The sequence below is a fragment of the Cydia amplana genome, chromosome 19, assembly GCF_948474715.1.
Source record: "Cydia amplana chromosome 19, ilCydAmpl1.1, whole genome shotgun sequence".
In the NCBI taxonomy this organism is placed as follows: Eukaryota; Metazoa; Arthropoda; class Insecta; order Lepidoptera; family Tortricidae; genus Cydia; species Cydia amplana.
Genome location: NC_086087.1, coordinates 6,971,389 through 6,988,119, shown reverse-complemented (window position 1 = coordinate 6,988,119; position 16,731 = coordinate 6,971,389). Strand labels below are relative to the sequence as shown.

Genomic DNA, 16,731 nt, shown 5'->3' with positions numbered 1-16,731 from the left:
TGAAGTTATGGGCCATATTTCACTTGTCCTTATTGTCAAAAAGGTCATGCATTGGTTGCGTTGCCACAACCGCTTAGGCACTGCTTAGTGCTTGACATAAGTTTTTAAAAGCAGTGATTATAGAGTTGCGTAACTTTCATTTCATACAACTTTTTACAAAATTAAAATTAATTTAGTGCGAGTCACAATGGGTCACAGTCATTCAAAAGCTCAAAAGAAACGGTGAGTAAGTACATAAATTAGGTTTTTTTTTATTTTGTTATAAATTTATATTATATGTACTTATATGAACTCTAATATATTTTTTCGTCGATTGCCGTTGCAAATACATATATATAACACTGAACTTGGCTGGGTATGGATTATTGTTGTAATGTAAGTAATTATTTTGTTACAAAAATTATGCTCTTTACTGTAAGTACCTATGTAATTGTTAACCGATGGGGGGCGAAGCGCGAGCGAAGCGTCTCCGTTACAGCTTTGCGCTTGATAAAGAAAGAAAAATGCTTTCATACTTTCATTCATGTCATTTTACAACCGATTGTGATATTACGTAAGCGAATTCGATAATTTATGTTTGTTTTGGCGATTCAGTTAATGGAAATAGAAATCTTTCAAAATAGCAGAGCCATACATTTGTTTAGATTTTAGCTATTTATAGACACACTCGTATCGTACAGTACGTAAGTAGGTAAGTACTGTCTTCCATAGTTCAATATTCCTCAATGTTAATACCTACATATGTTATACCGGTATTTTCAGGCCTCATCCACCGTCCGCACAACGCTTGTACCCCAACTTAGCCGAAGAGTTTTCAACCTACGGTCGTCCGCATACGGCTGACTTTCGAGCTCCACCTGCTTACTCACAAGAGGCTTGCTTTGGAAATACGATACCCACTTGGAACGCGCCGAGGTGAGCTTTTTAGAGATAAGAAATGAGTCAAATGAGCATTCTTGCACGAACGTTATTGTAACCACGGGCTCAGCACGGTTCCATTTTTATCGACTATCACTATGCCCGTCACTTTCGCACTTACATACTTGTTAGAACGTGACAGGCATGGTGATAAACGATCAAAATGCTACCGTGCTACTAGAGCAGGTATAATGAGTAAAGTGACACCAGTAAAGGATGGTACGGCAGTGTTTGCTTCGCGCTCGACTTGGCGTGCCCCCCAGATTCTATGGAACTTGTTAAAAAAATTTTACACTTTCAATATGGCGGTTTGTTTACATAGTTAGCAAGTTATATAGAATGACACTTTATACCTACTAATATTCTATCTGTAAGTCCAGCCGTCCGTCTGTCTGTCAAGACTCAAGACCCTTTATCTCGGGAACGCGTCCGTATCGAGTTGAATTTAGAACCATAAGGTACTCACAGGCCTACAGTCCCTAGAAGCTGTAAAAAAATTAGATTTCTACGTAAAAAAAAGATACGGCCGTTTATGCCGCTAAAAACGGAAATTTCGATACTCTCAGGGGAATCAAAATTTATAGGGTACTTCCCGTTGACCTAGAATTATGAAATATGGCAAGTAATATCGTCTTAATACAAGGGAAAAATCTGAAAACTGTAAATTTGTCCGACTCGCACCTGGCCGGTTTTGTTTTAATATTATTTCTTTTGTTGTTTAGTTACTACAACACCCCTGCGCCTTCGGCTCCACCTGAGTTACTGTCCGAGGAAATAATTGTGATTAGACAAAGGTAAAACACTAAATCTCTATTCATATATATTTCTAATATTCTAAGGTAGAAATTGACACCTACTTAATACGGCTACTACCTAACATACTTATTCGTAACTTGTGCGTAGTAACTTACTTTCTATGCATCTCGCTGATCTCGCCCGTACTCGCATATTATTATTGCAAGCAAGATGTACCAATAGAAACTAAATTACGCAGACGTTAGCGAATATGACAGTTTGACACTGTAATGGCAGTCGTTGTAATGAGTGATGATGAAGATGGTATCCTGTTATCCCTCATCAGGGACATAGGGCTCTCAGAAGGGATTTCCATTTTTCGCGGTCCAGCGCGGCCTCCTCCAGCTCCGCCCAGCCGAGGCCGACTGGTACAGCCTCCTTTTCCACTCTGCGCCTCCAGGTGATACGTGGGCGACCTGGCCCCCTTTTTCCGGGAATTTTCCAAGTCAGCCCTTGCTTGGATATGTGGTTGTGTACGTTGTAATGAGTAGGTACCTATAATCGAAAGATGCTGAAACGAAATGAAAACACTAGCGTTGTTAGTGGTTCAAAAAGTGTCTTACGTCTTGAGCGTTGCGAAGGTTTCAAGGCACGAGAGATAAACAAACTTTGCTGCCGAGTGAATCACGTTTTTTTTCCACCTCGAATCACCATGAGGACATTTTTAACGTCATTCCCCTAACTATCATATTTTTTATTTAAAGTTTGGCGAAGCAAGATGCATTGCAGACAAGACAATCGGAACCTGTACGGAACCAAAGGAACGGCGAAAAGAAGGAAGACATTCATCCGGTAAGAATAAGCAATGAGTAAAAGAAACTGCGAAGTGGGTCAAATTCAACTTGCAAGATTTGACCCGTACAAACATACAATATTTAGTAAGGTACATTGCAAGCTAAATAAAAGCTTGTAAAATAAATACAATATAGGCTATTTGAAAACCGTTGGGCTAATTGAATTAAGACTTCGTAAACCATATGGGTACTTTAATACTTGATTAAAAGCCGAACTATATAAATAAAAAAATAAAAAAGTTAAAATATAAAAAAAATAAAAAAAATATATATATATCTTATACGTTAAATATAAACATAGGTACTTACACAAAAATATATCAAATAAATTGAATTATAAATAAAAGTAGTTAATATCAGATTATACGTGGAATATACCTTAAAAATTTAAACTCGGGTCACATTCAAACTCATTTTATGAGAATTCTAGTGAAAAAAACATATACCGAATTTAGCTCATACGAAACTTCATGAAATACATTAATTATTTTCTAATTTATTTTTTTAATTATCTTCGTTTTTCTATTTAAAAACAAGCACTCAAAATGTATCTAGAAAATCCTTGATTCGTTAGTGGCACGAAATAGGAGCCACACGAAAAATAAAATGACCGCTATTTCGTGAGTCGATTTATTGCAATTTTAAGGTATTTCTATGCATATATTCAATATTTTTTCTTATCAAATCAATTACTAAGGAACCCACAGAAACACTCCCAAAAACTTTTATTCGAATGGGTTTAGCTTTTCCTTCCTATAAGCTTAACAAGTGAGAGCGCGCACCTTACGCCTACAAAAAGTGCACGCATATAACACAGCTGTTCGCGGCCGTCTGACAGTTTCGACCGTCGTATTACTCTCAGTTTAATCACTAAAATATTGGTTATTATTTTATTGAAGAGATTAAATAATACAGATTTTTTTCATATACTGTATAATTTAAATAAAAAATACTTGAATTCCTTATTATTTGCGCCAGAAACAAAACTAACGAAATAGGTAACGTACTAACACGAACTTGGGGCCCTTTACCTTACTTCATTCTTACTTAACTATTGTAAAAATTGTTTCAGGGCAAGAAACCGTGTCCAAACGCGAAAGATGGCTGCATATTGCATTTCGACTCTGAACAGATGATGCAACACATGAAGGAGTGCATTTTTATGGATATCCTGTGTCCGCTGAACGGGCTTATTGCAACTTGTGCTTGGCAAGGTAAATTGATTTTTGTAAAAAAACCAATCTGTAGGTATATATAGTCTTTGTCAAATAGCTACCTACCTATCCCAGCCTCGCGGAAAAATACTTGCATGATTTTGTACACATAGGTATCATAATTATCTCCCTTTATTGCTGTCCCGTCCCGGCTTTTTACCCAGTTTTTACCACGTCGCAATAATAGTTACCACTAACATAAGAAACATTTTATGCTTTCAGACAAAACGAAAAACATACTGACGCACTTCAGAGACAATCATCGGGAAAACATCGGTCACGTCAATAGAGTACGACTCCTAACCGGCCCACGAACCATTCACTTGGTGCATCTGAAACCACACAAATTTTTGGTACACATCAAAGTGGATGAGGCTAGAGAAAGACTTCTAGTTGCTGTACAACTTTATAACACGCAGTTTTGCGCCTCAAAGTGGTTTTACAATAGTTATTTGTACAACAAGAGATCAAAGTTTGATATTTCTTCGAGTGCTTATTTTGAGTCCCGTGCAAGCGAAAGATTCTATAATAGATTCACGAGCGTAGCGAGTGAATCTAATTTAGAATCTTGAGCGTAGTAAGGGACTCAAAAGCGCACGAGATGTAAATAACTTTGATCTCGTGTAGTTCACAAAACTTTTCACCTCAGCAGTGAGAACATATTAGAGAACCCGAAAAATGTATTCCTTCTTCATCACTTACTTATTCACTCATGTTTTCTTAAGATATACCAACAATTAAGTTTTCACCTCAGCAGCTCAAACAAGGGTACTTTGCTACTTAAAAACAGTGAGCAAAATCGCATTTTGCTCACTGAGTGAGCAAAATCGCTTTTTGCTCATTTTGTCTTATCAGTGAGCAAAATGCGATTTTGCTCACTGTTTTTAAGTAGCAAAGTACCCTTGTTCGAGCTGCTGAGGTGAAAAATTCTTTTTCACCGATCCCAAGTCTTCCACAGTGTTGCATGGGCCCTGTATTAGCACTGGGGTTTCGATAGAAGAGAATTTTGATAAACTGAAGTGTAGAGTGCTACGTATGAACCCTAGCATGATGCACGAATTTCAAAACGGAGGACTTAAATATAAGTACCGTATAATGCTAAAGGGAAATAATCAGAGCACCAACAAGGAGGCTGGGAAAAACACTGCCGGCCTTGCTGGCGTTTGAAAGAAGCATTATTTTCTTCGTCCTTACTTAGCAAAATAAATGCTTGCTTAAGATAACTAGGTACCTACCTAATCTTGATTTGATTCGATGTGATTTCTTCAAAGTACCTACCTAATTAAAATTATGTATGATTTAATAAACATTTATGACACTTAGGTATGTTTTTCTTTATTGTTTTGAACCTGACTAAGTGTAAGGCCTGAGTGGACGCTCGAAGCGGAGCGTTCGGCGGGGCGTGCAGCGTGGCGTCGGGCTCACAAGTGATTTGAGCAGCGTGCACTAAGGCCGCTACTATACGTTGGCATTTGTTTAACATGCACGCCGCACGCCCCGCCCCGCTGCACGCCCAACTCGAGCGTCCACTCAAGCCTTACACTAAGGTGGTTATTATCACGCTGCATGCTGGACGAGACTCGAGCCACCTATAATAGGATTTATATTTGCTTGATTTTATATAGGTACATACATACAATGAAAAAATTAACGTTTCCCCTTCGTCGAGCGTGATAACTATTAGATTTTAGAGTTTTTTTGACCGCCAAGCCTACCGTGTGCGTGCGGTGCGTCATGGTGAACCTTGTCGGAACGCCCGAAGGTTGAAATTGGGCTGTAGCCGCGCCCGTCAGTTGACGTCTTTAGCGGACAAAGGGTTATAGAGAGAACATCTATATGTACCTACAGTCTGCAGCAGAAGTTGCTAAGCGGGCGAGGTGTTCAAAATTATCTTTTCGCGCTCTTATTCTCTTTAACAAAGTCTCCTCAAGATCATTTTGAATACCTCGCCCGCTTAGCAACTATTGCTGCTGACTGTACATATTATATGATTGATACAAGTGAATGTATTATAACATTATTTATTTATTAAAAAATAGAGGGGTAAGGTACCAGTTGTACATACAAAAAACATCTAATACTTATATTAGACTGAATTTTACAACTACCCACTGTTTTTAAACATTTTAATCATAATAATGTAAAAGAAAAGTAATCAAAACTTAACTATCACTAGTTTTACTAATTATATAATTAATGAGATATGAAATGAATAATCTAGTCAGAAAAACTCTGCCTGCCCTAAACATTGGTCACTACCATCTATAAATGGTATAATTTTCATATTGACAATAAACCTATGTGACAAAAGTTATATGGACACTAGGAGCCTGTACATATTAGTCCAACCACAAGTCTGAAATATATAGAGGGAGTCCTGCAGGTAGGTTCACACAGAACCAGCTACCTCACAAATACTTTGCCGTGAAACCAAGCAGTCTGTACAGACATGCCTTTCCCGAGGCATCGTGCCTGCACATATGTTCGCCTCGAGCTAGGCAAGTCTCCACATTCTGCAGCTGCAATTCTGGAAGACAGCTCATTCTGCGTAGACCCGCATACCCGTAATGATTGAACTGCGAGTCTGTATAAGCTTTTAAATACAACAGTTAATGATTATAATGGTATCAAGTATTGTTAAGCTACATGATTAATTCAATAACCGAGACAAAACATTTGGGCAGGGCAGACAAGTAATATAAAACTACTGGGCTAAAAAAACAAAGGCTCATGGTGCCAACCATAAAATAAAAAGAAAAAAATGTGAAACGAACAATATTGGTGGTACAAGGACCACAGTTTTATAGAAAAGTTCTATATACTTAAATCAACACTTACATAAACAATTAGGCTCTCTATCTCCACTTAAATCAACATATAATAATTAGTCTCTATACAGAGATAAAAGCTAAGATAGTATTGTTACTTATACTTAGCAGCACCCTCCTTAGCAAACCTGTCAGCCATCTCATTGCCATGACTTCCGTCATGAGCCTTGACATAGTTCCATTTAACGTCAAGATTTCCCTGGGCCCGAATCATCTCTTTGAAGTCCGCTTGATTCTTCACAGGCTCTCCAGATGCAGTCTTCCATCCATTATCTTGCCAACCTATTAAGACAATTTATAAAAAAAAAATATACTTTTTCTACTCCAGCACTTAAATGTGTCAATTAAATGACTGACAGTGATATCTAAAGCAATGTCATTTGAATGCTTTGTCTATAGGCTCATAAGATGACTGCTAGCAGTCATCTTATGAGTATAATACAACTGCTTTATTTTTTTTAAAGATACAAGTTCCGATCATCTTGATTGAAAGAGGTATGTTTTCATTTACAATAATAACTCATTTTTTTTTTAAATAATAACTCATTTTTTTTTTTAAATAATAACTCTTTTTTTTTAATAATAACTCTTTTTTTTAATAATAACTCTTTTTTTTTTAATAATAACTCTTTTGTTTTTAATAATAACTCTTTTTTTTTTTTTTTTTTTTTTTTTTTTTTTTTTTTTTTTTTTTTTTTTTTTTTGCTGCAGCTGTCATAGAAAAAGTAATGTATGCAACAGCTCATAATTGGTTCTTAAAATTCTCGGGTCTTTTTTTACAAAACTCGACTTTTTTTTTTTTTTTTTGCTGCAGCTGTCATAGAAAAAGTAATGTATGCAACAGCTCATAATTGGTTCTTAAAATTCTCGGGTCTTTTTTTACAAAACTCGACTACGTCTCGTTTTGTAACTTCGACCCTTGAATTTTAAGAACCCTTATTATATCACTGTTGCATAAACTACTATTATATATAGGTCCATTGAAGGTATTCCTTGTTAGAGGCTTTAACAATACTTAAAGTAAAAATTGGGACAACTTTGGCTTAACTGAAAGATTAGGAAAAAATTGCCAATGTAATTAGCATGATTAAAATTCTTACACAATGCCACAAAACAAAAATGTAGATGCCTGTAATACACAACTGCCTATGGTTATTATTAATGCAATAAACGTGTAAGTCATGAGTCATAAGTCCTTGAGTTTCATGGAGTCATGGTAGCAGTCATAACGCGCAGCAGCCCCAAAAACCAATAGTAGTAAAGAAACAAACATACCAGGCATCCATTTAGTAGCCGAATCCTTGAGAAACTTCGAGTCAGTGTTTATGGCCAGTTTGGTAATTCCATTTTCGCGTGCGGTCCGCATGGCTTCTGTAGCCGCTTGGATTTCTGCGGTGTTGTTCGTGGCCCTGCCGGAGACTGGCTGGCTCCTGTTGTAACGGCTGTCGTCTCCCCAGTAGACTCCATAACCAGCTCGAGCTCCTTGCTGGCCGTTGGATGAGCACGCCCCATCCGTATAAACATGTGTGTAACCTTCATGGTCTCTTTCAAATCCGCCATGGTTATTCCTTGAACTATTTCCATAATAGTTTTTATTCGAGTTGTACGACATTTTGAAGCACGTGGATCTCGAGAAATGAGTTAACTAACTACGCATTCACTTCGACCGCCGTGTGAAGTCCGGAGTTCGGTTTCAAATTTCAACTCTAAACAAAATAAGTCCTTGGTCAGCGTTCTTCGAAATACCCGACATTCGAGGAACTCGAGGAAGTGAAGATGCATAGAGGAAAGGAAGTGTGTTCATTTTTTTTTACCATAGACAAGAATATGTCTACATCAAACACACCATGATTAAGGGAACCCCTAGACGTAACCCCAACCGGGACTTGATTGATTATTTGTAATTTGTAGTTTGAATAATACACAATCATTAAAATGGCAGCAAACGAATGTTATAATAGGAGCAAAGCAAAGGGCGACGGCAATTTTTAGTAGTGCACATACTGACATGGTAGATCCCCTTTAATACCGCAGCGTGACTTAAACCCATAACACACTATCGCACCGCACCAAGGTCACCGCGCGCCGAACCTATAAGTGAGAACGAGAGAGAGATACCGCACCGTACCATGATCTTGGTGCGGTGCGGTAATGTGTTATGGCTTTAAGTTTCGCAAGCTATTTCAGTTAGTTGTTAAGCCCCCTCCACACTCATCCGCGAATCGCGGCGCGAAGCCGTGAATGCGAGTGTGGAATCGATTTTACAGATCTGCGAAATCGATGCCAAGCTCGCGTTCGCGGCTTCGCGCAGGAGTGTGGAGGGCGCTTTAGTGGAAAAAAGGCAGCAAATTTAAAAAAATAGGCGCGAACCCATAGCAAATTAAAATCGGGCCTTTTTCTACAGAAAAAGTGAATTTGCCAGAATATATATAGGCGCCTTCATATTTCATATCGATGTTAAGTTAGTGGTGTCGTGTTTCGCTTGCCAAAATTATGTACTAAGTTGGCCCATTTATGTAGGTATATGGATCAAATGCTGATTCAACTTATTGTTTACCGTTACCACCTATCCTAAGGTGAAAGTTCTGCAATCTAGTTTAGTTGTCGGATGAGCTTGAAGCTGCTTGAGACACGCTGAGGTGACTCGCAGATAGGAGTTTATATTATAGGTGATGAGTAAAACGTCGGAGTAGTTATACTTTATACATTAATAAGTTCTACAAGTGTACTGAGAGAGGAGCAAGCCCGGAATGAATGTTTAGGTGTCGCAGCACCTCTTTTATACATTGATGATACTTTGTTGTACATGCGTCAACGCGATAAGGATTTCATCACTAATAAGCATATCCGCCACCTTGACATAACAAGTCATTGTAAATCATAGTTTTATTAGATTTTTATTACTAGAACGTGACTGTTACGCAGGAATGCCGGATTAGTCAAATTAGTTGTAACCTATTTAATATATTTGCTTGTGTAATGTCACCGTTGATGTTAGGGTTCACTATTGAAGTAGTGGGTTGCTTAACTATCTACTACATAAAGCTGGTCAACCAAATCTTGTCAGTAAAAAAAGGCGCGAAATTCAAATTTTCTATGGGACGATATCCGAGTGGTAGGTATATTGTAAATTATAAAATTTAATGTTTTCAAACGTTTTATTTTCGACAAAACTAGTGAGGTGATGCCAGTGACAATGGTACAAACACATTTAATATTAATTATATGGAACATGGAACTGAAAGGTTCAACGCATAAAGGCGAAAACACACTTATCCCACGTACGCAACGTATGCAATGCATTATGACAATCTGAACCCTGAAAGTTGTATGCTTAGAACCATACTTGTCATGCGTTGCGTTGCGTATGGCAACTGACAAGTATGGTACTAAGCATACAACTTTCAGTCGTTCGTCATAAATGCATTTGTTAATAGTAAAGCTTTTCAGGAGATCGTGACCCAATTTGGTTGCAAAAAAACTGTAATAGTACCTAGTACAATTTTTCACAAAGGAACAAATTATTTTTTGGACCCGGGCGAGAAAATTATCTTGAGCGGAGCGAGTGTTTTAAGACATCAATAGTTATTTGTACAACAAGAGATCAAAGTTTGATATTTCTTCGAGTGCTTATTTTGAGTCCCGTGCAAGCGAAAGATTCTATACTAAGCGGAGTAAGGGACTCAAAAGCGCACGAGATGTAAATAACTTTGATCTCGTGTAGTTCACACAACTTTTCACCTCAGCAGTGAGAACATATTAGAGAAAAATGTATTCCTTCTTCATCACTTACCTCTATTCACTCATGTTTTCTTAAGATATACCAACAATTAAGTTTTCACCTCAGCAGCTCGAACAAGGGTACTTTGCTACTTAAAAACAGTGAGCAAAATCGCATTTTGCTCACTGAGTGAGACAAAATGAACAAAATGCGATTTTGCTCACTCAGTGAGCAATATGCGATTTTGCTCACTGTTTTTAAGTAGCAATGTACCCTTGTTCGAGCTGCTGAGGTGAAAAATATAGTTTCTAACGAAATCCACTCATTAATTCCACTTACTTATTTAGGTACAATTGTTATTAAAAGTCACACACATAATGCCTTAATTGTAATAAAAATAAGGCGGAAATGGGAAATCCCATATTTTTTGTTATATGGCTTGTTCTCATAGGATTTAATTTTTGCGCAGTTTTGAGGACTTATTTCATATACGTTTTATACAATCTTAAACTATCACTTTTGAAAATCTCTCTCTATCTCGAATGTTTTTACTCGTAGCATTCTCAATTTCTCACCCAGGCAGGTAATCATTGCTCCTACCTACTTTACAGAGTTGAATAAATAACGTCTGATTGATTTATTTCTCTGATAATTATTTTGTAAGCACCTAAATAGATAATCAGTAACAAAATGTTAAGGCTAGGCACCTACAAAATTATATTAATTTTTGATTTTACCCCAGAATATTTGAATTATAAATTTACATGAAATGAACACATTTTACAGTTTCATATTTATTATTCAGCAAGGAGTCTTGTAAACAATGTTGGACGGCTTAAAATGAGACAATATTTTGGGGTTTTCCATTTTAATTATTATAGAAATTCTTACATTAAATTGTAAGATAGCGCGTTTTAATTTAGAAGAAAATATATGGAAAGCGGGTCACTGTCACCAAATAATATTGGTTCAAAATAAGATTTTTGAACGATTGTCATTCAAACTTTCAAGCGTTTTATTTCTCAGATATTGTCGTACAAAAGAACTAGCACTGAATTAGAACTGGTATAACTGGTAATTAATATATTTTACAAAATTTTAATTAATAACATAATTTATGTTGTAATTACCAAATTATTTATTCCTACAGTTAGCTTTTAAGTACATACATATTTTTCGTTTTAAATTCACTTGATAACAAGTACCATACATATTACATATACAATCTTTTTTTATATGTAAATACCCTTTTCGAATTCTCAGTCCCTGTAGTTGTTAACATTGGTTATCCTTCTGACTCTTCTCATAAGCAAGTTTTAGGTACCTATCTTCAATCTGGTAGACAGCATTTCCGTTTTCGGTACCTATATTCAATGTGGTAGACAGCATTTCAGTTTTCGGTACCTATATTCAATCTGGTGGACTAACAATAATGACTAGATATAACTGGTTAAGCACACATTTTAACATCTCTAATAGTACAGTGGTATTATTCTTTTTCTCTAGACTTAAAGACTTAGTTGTGGTTTAACCATTCAACCGCTGTAGGTCAAATATTAAACTCTTTTCCTATTCTGCACCCAATTTACGTATTTGTAACTATTTCTAAAATATGAAAAAATTATAGTTAATTACAAAAAAAACCGGCCAAGTGCGAGTCGGACTCGCGCACGGAGGGTTCCGCACCATCAACAAAAAATAGAGCAAAACAAGCAAAAAAACGGTCACCCATCTAAGTACTGACCCCGCCCGACGTTGCTTAACTTCGGTCAAAAATCACGTTTGTTGTATGGGAGCCCCACTTAAATCTTTATTTTATTCTGTTTTTAGTATTTGTTGTTATAGCAGCAACAGAAATACATCATCTGTGAAAATTTCAACTGTCTAGCTATCACGGTTCGTGAGATACAGCCTGGTGACAGACGGACGGACGGACGGACGGATAATAGGGTCCCGTTTTTACCCTTTGGGTACGGAACCCTAAAAATGGTCTGTGAATCATGAACAAATTACAACATCACAATAATATTATATAAATAAATATTATTATATTAATAAAAAAGCTACATTAAGAGAAATAGAATAATCCCACTGCAACTGTACTCTAGCCACTCTTTCCAGTGAATTATGTATATAAGTTCTAATCCTTTTTAATACATATCACGCCTTCTATAATAAGGACACTAGTAACATTATAAGAGCTAGAACAGAGTCGCTCATTCAATAGTTATGTCATTATAATAAAAAATAAAATTCAAAAATTCAGTGAACATCAAACATTGAGTGCTCTAGTGATAACTTATGAAAAGTCCATTATAAATGCTAGGCGCAAATGTAATTTAACAGGGATCGGACCCGGTTTTCTGCAAAAACCTCGTAATAACCATATTTTTCGGATTATTTTATAGGTACTCGAAATGTAGGACTCCGTTGTGTTTTTAGGTAACGACTTCGTATTATTAGATTGCCCAATTAGAAATGAAATAATTAGCAAAGAACGAAAAAATACAGTTTTTGTACAAAAAATACCGGTATCCGATCCCTGTAATTTAACACTTCTTACAGTTCGGAATAGTATAAACATACATGTTTAGTTTCTATTAATGATCTATTTGTCACGGCTCATGAGCATGATGTATTTATAAGTACAAGAAATAATAGTTTTATAAATTTCAACTTTGTATACCCATTTTAAAACCATTATATTGAACACATTAATGTTGAAAGGATTAAGATATTTTTATTCAGTTCTTAAATAAACCAATAATTGCTTAGAGCATTATATTATTATAAACAAATAAATACAAATTTTGAGATCATTTGTTACACATAGTGTACTTATGTGAGAAAAATATTCCTTGTATTCTATACCGGAATATCAAAATATGAATTGCAAATTATGTGTCTTGGACAAAATCCAATGCTTTAAAAAGTTTAGTGCCAATCATTAAAATATTGTGTAAACACGAAACTTTGAATGTTTTTGCAATAATTGTGTTGAATTACGGCACACGTAAACGTAAGCAACTATGGGCGTCTTACTATATCTTAATACAGGGGTCGTATCGGAAAAAACTTGGAGATTAAAGAATAATAAAGTTAAATACAAATTTTTGGGGCACCAGAAGAACAGTCATTGCACCTTCAAATAAAAAAAAATACACTTTCAATGCGTCTGGGTTAGCCTTCTTAATAATGATTCCAAATTGATAGCATAAGTAGTAGTTCCCGAGATATTTAGCCATGTTACAGACAGACAGAGTCGCACTATAGGTTTCCTTTTTACCATTTTTTGGTAAGGAACCCTACAAAGAATCCTTAAGCTTGTGAGCCACTGTTTGCCAACCCCTGTGCTAAAGCATGACACGCATAGTTACTGGCCAAGTGGCCACAGATTTACAAAATATGGCCTGTTACATTACAGTGCACCTTTAGTTGTTGATACCTCCATTGTAGGCGTAATCAGCCTTGTTATGCATGACCAGCTGGTTGTCAACAAAGTAGAAGCTGTCGGAGCATGTCTCAAATGGTGCTGCAATCATCTCTTCAACTGAAAAGTAAAAATGATAATGTTAATCATTTATAGAACCAATGTCTAAAGTAAAAATTGCCTAACATTGAAGGACCACTGCGTCGATGCGCTTTCCGAAGCTGATATGTGCTCGAATTTTGTTTCACAAATAGTTACCTAGCAACATAACACATAAGGTATTAATTCATTAGATTAAAATCGCACACATTAAGCGCACATTTGAAAGACAGAGGATTGATTTCATTTGTAATTTTTGGACATGTTTAGTTTTCTCATAGCAAATACATATTACCGTGAATTGCTCTTTTACATTACATTTTATCACAGAGACGTAAGTATTGAGACAATACACAGCCTAAATGTGACGTTATCTATGAAAAGGGACCTTATTGTCGATGGCGCTTAGGCCATTATTAACGATGCTCCGGTATAAATACAATGCCACGCGACGCTGTGCGGCGTAAGCGCCATCGACAATAAGGTCCCTTTTCATAGATAATGCCCCAAATAACCGTTGAAGATAGGACCAAAGACCATGAAATTTGACACTTATTACCTTCTAAGGATATTTTGACATTCAATCCAATGAAAATTGGAATTGGTTGAAATTGATAAAAGTTTTTAACTACTTCTATATAAATAAATATTATAAGACAATCACACACAAATCCACCTAGTGTCACAGTAAGCCCATTAATGCGTGTGTTGTACAACTAATTTAGGAGGCGTATATGGGCGAAGTAAGTCTTGTAGGTCATCATGACATTTTGACATGTACGCGCAGGCGCAGTTGGCGCAGAGCGCAAAGTGGACGCGTTCGCGTTCATTTACTTATAGGGTCGTGTTGTACGGTTGCGTTCGTGGCCTACAAATGGTCTCGCCGGAAGACCAGCGCTGACTTTCGGGTTAGCATTATCCGTCCGTCTGTTGCTGGAAGTCTTTAGAGCCGCTGTGCCCCGTAGTCTTTTGGCACAGACATTAGCTGAGCCACCTTCCCTTTCAATTAGTTAGTTGTAAGCATTATGCTGAGGTGGGGCCCATTTCGGGGTAAACTATAATTTCTGTTTAAAATATACTTTTTGTAATATGTTTGTATTAAATGTAGTTTAGTTTGCCATGAATAAACGAATTCTTATTCTTATTCGAAGTAGCAGGCAGAGGCTAGTAGTTATGTAAAAATTGTACAATTAAACTTTACCTAGATCTGGTGGCAGTGTAGGAAACTCATATATGTGTTCACAAGTGTTCCTGGAGAACGGAATGCAGAATCCAAACTCAAAGTCAAAGGTCTTCAGCAGGGTGTCTCTGAAGAAGTGCTTCTCGATCATTCTGAAGTGGTTGACAGGACGCGAACCCACCGTGAACTCCACACTGAAATAACATTTAGTCATAGTAAGCTTATTTCTTTTACTGGGAATTTTCAGTGAATTGACAACCATTGTGCAGTGAATTGACAACAATAAAAACAAAGATAATAAATGTAACTTACGTTGCCCCAACAGTCTTCAACTTTAAAAATTGCGGGGTGAACTGATATCGCACGAATCTGCCCGCATTCGGGTCTAAGGGCTCCTCGGGAGCATCCTCGGCGCCCTCGCTGTCCACACCGAAGTCCGTCGGCGGTTTCGCTATCTCGAACAACACTGTCCCACTTTCTAGATCGCGGATCTTGAATCTAGTAAAATCTATATCGTATACGTTAGCCTCAGGGCTGCACAGATATGTGTCAGTGATTCTATCCAGCCTTAAAACATCTTCAGGAGTAATATCACTTGGTATTACGTCTTCTGTATTCGATTCCAATAGGGATATTGATTCGCACTTTTTTCCTACTAAACTCATTTTGGTAACCGTCGAGTCTTCCAATGACGAAAGTATCTCAAAGGGTATAGGCACAGTAAGTAATTTAATTAAAAGGCCAACGTATGTAAATGTATCAGTGCATTTTCTTTGGAATTAGATTAGCAATCGAGCAACATGCAGCTTTTCGCGTGAGAAAAAATTGTTTGCTCACCGCACACGTACGTCACTATCGACGCACGGCACGTCACGTCAAATTTCAATCTGATTTGACCACAGATTAAACACTACTCTTCACGGTATTTAAAAATAGATATTACAGTATAAAATAAAATATAATAAATATAATATAATGTATTTATACCAGAATTTAATTAATAGATTTATTGAATACATGCCTATGCGCATAGCATAATATACACATTGAAAGAACATATCTTGAACGCATCTGAAAATGTTGACGTAATATCCGTTGCGTCACGAAGCATGCGCCCTGTCATAATTCGCTCGTAGAAGATTGGTCATAGATTAAAATTACAATAATCGGGCCATCGCTCAAGTCAGGTTCTGTGATAAGTTAATTTGTCGTGAGTGTGAACTGTTTGGTCTAATGTGCATTTAAGTGAAACAAAATAAATATACAAGATGCTTATCAAAGAATAGTGAGTACATTTTGTCAAGGTTAAGTCTAGTTCGGAATAATAAATCGATTTTTACACAATTCGTGGCACAGGTTTTAAGGGTATACTTTCTTATCAGTAGATATCATTAAGATAAATAGTCTGCACGTCTTTAAGGCTTTAATTATCGTGAATTTTGTTTTATCAATTCACGACGAGGAATGAAATTGCCTGACAGTGACAGAGCTTCAGGTCAAGGTCTATCTGACAGATGGCCGTTTCAGCAGATTTCGGATAATTCCTAAATCTTCTGCCACATATTGTTAATATTTGATCTGGCCTAGCTTATTACTCTTATGTCTACATTTGTTTTTACATGAAATATCTGAAAGAAAAGGTAAAACTATTTTCCACTGATCATTTCTACTTTCGTGCCTGGAGTGTGGATCGTAAAATCTTGTTATTCTCTCACATTAAATCATAGTAACAAAATAATCTTTACTTACTGA

The 16,731-nt window shown here is 36.6% G+C and overlaps 3 protein-coding genes and 1 long non-coding RNA gene across 5 annotated transcripts in view; 2 read left to right on the top strand and 2 right to left on the bottom strand.

Annotated features, from left to right (window-relative positions):
- Positions 1-5,077: 5,077 nt before the first annotated feature.
- Positions 5,078-16,731, top strand: part of LOC134657020 (uncharacterized) — a 46,474-nt gene continuing 34,820 nt past the window's right edge. Inside the window, exon 1 of the long non-coding RNA XR_010097575.1 lies at positions 5,078-5,271. This is a non-coding gene — a long non-coding RNA (uncharacterized LOC134657020). The remainder of the gene's footprint in view (positions 5,272-16,731) is intronic.
- Positions 6,598-8,215, bottom strand: LOC134657329 (ribonuclease H1-like). Its single transcript, XM_063512905.1, has 2 exons — positions 7,825-8,215; positions 6,598-6,831 (listed from the first exon to the last, which is right to left on the bottom strand). Exons 1-2 carry the CDS (start codon positions 8,159-8,161, stop codon positions 6,644-6,646), a joined length of 525 nt encoding a protein of 174 aa, XP_063368975.1. The 5' UTR covers positions 8,162-8,215; the 3' UTR covers positions 6,598-6,643.
- On the bottom strand, positions 13,629-15,856 carry LOC134657049 (protein unc-119 homolog). The gene is made up of 3 exons (XM_063512602.1): positions 15,292-15,856; positions 15,001-15,173; positions 13,629-13,820 (listed from the first exon to the last, which is right to left on the bottom strand). The coding sequence occupies exons 1-3, from the start codon at positions 15,642-15,644 to the stop codon at positions 13,702-13,704; spliced, it is 645 nt and encodes a 214-aa protein (XP_063368672.1). The 5' UTR covers positions 15,645-15,856; the 3' UTR covers positions 13,629-13,701.
- LOC134656940 (phosphatidylinositol transfer protein alpha isoform) overlaps positions 16,071-16,731 on the top strand; it is a 31,381-nt gene continuing 30,720 nt past the window's right edge. Inside the window, exon 1 of one of the 2 annotated variants that reach the window (XM_063512497.1) lies at positions 16,071-16,264. In XM_063512497.1, coding sequence (XP_063368567.1) covers positions 16,248-16,264 — 17 coding nt within the window. In that variant the 5' untranslated portion in view covers positions 16,071-16,247. The remainder of the gene's footprint in view (positions 16,265-16,731) is intronic. The other variant, XM_063512498.1, reaches the window with a different exon arrangement.

What these genes read in the sequence shown, in the direction of transcription:
- LOC134657329 (XM_063512905.1), bottom strand. Translation starts at nt 8,161, where the DNA reads ATGTCGTACAACTCGAATAAAAACTATTATGGAAATAGTTCAAGGAAT. An exon ending in GGCTACTAAATGGATGCCTG is followed by an intron (nt 6,832 to 7,824) that starts GTATGTTTGTTT and finishes TTGTCTTAATAG; the next exon opens with GTTGGCAAGATAATGGATGG.
- LOC134657049 (XM_063512602.1), bottom strand. Translation starts at nt 15,644, where the DNA reads ATGAGTTTAGTAGGAAAAAAGTGCGAATCAATATCCCTATTGGAATCG. An exon ending in TTGAAGACTGTTGGGGCAAC is followed by an intron (nt 15,174 to 15,291) that starts GTAAGTTACATT and finishes ATGTTATTTCAG; the next exon opens with TGTGGAGTTCACGGTGGGTT. An exon ending in TACACTGCCACCAGATCTAG is followed by an intron (nt 13,821 to 15,000) that starts GTAAAGTTTAAT and finishes TTTACTTTTCAG; the next exon opens with TTGAAGAGATGATTGCAGCA.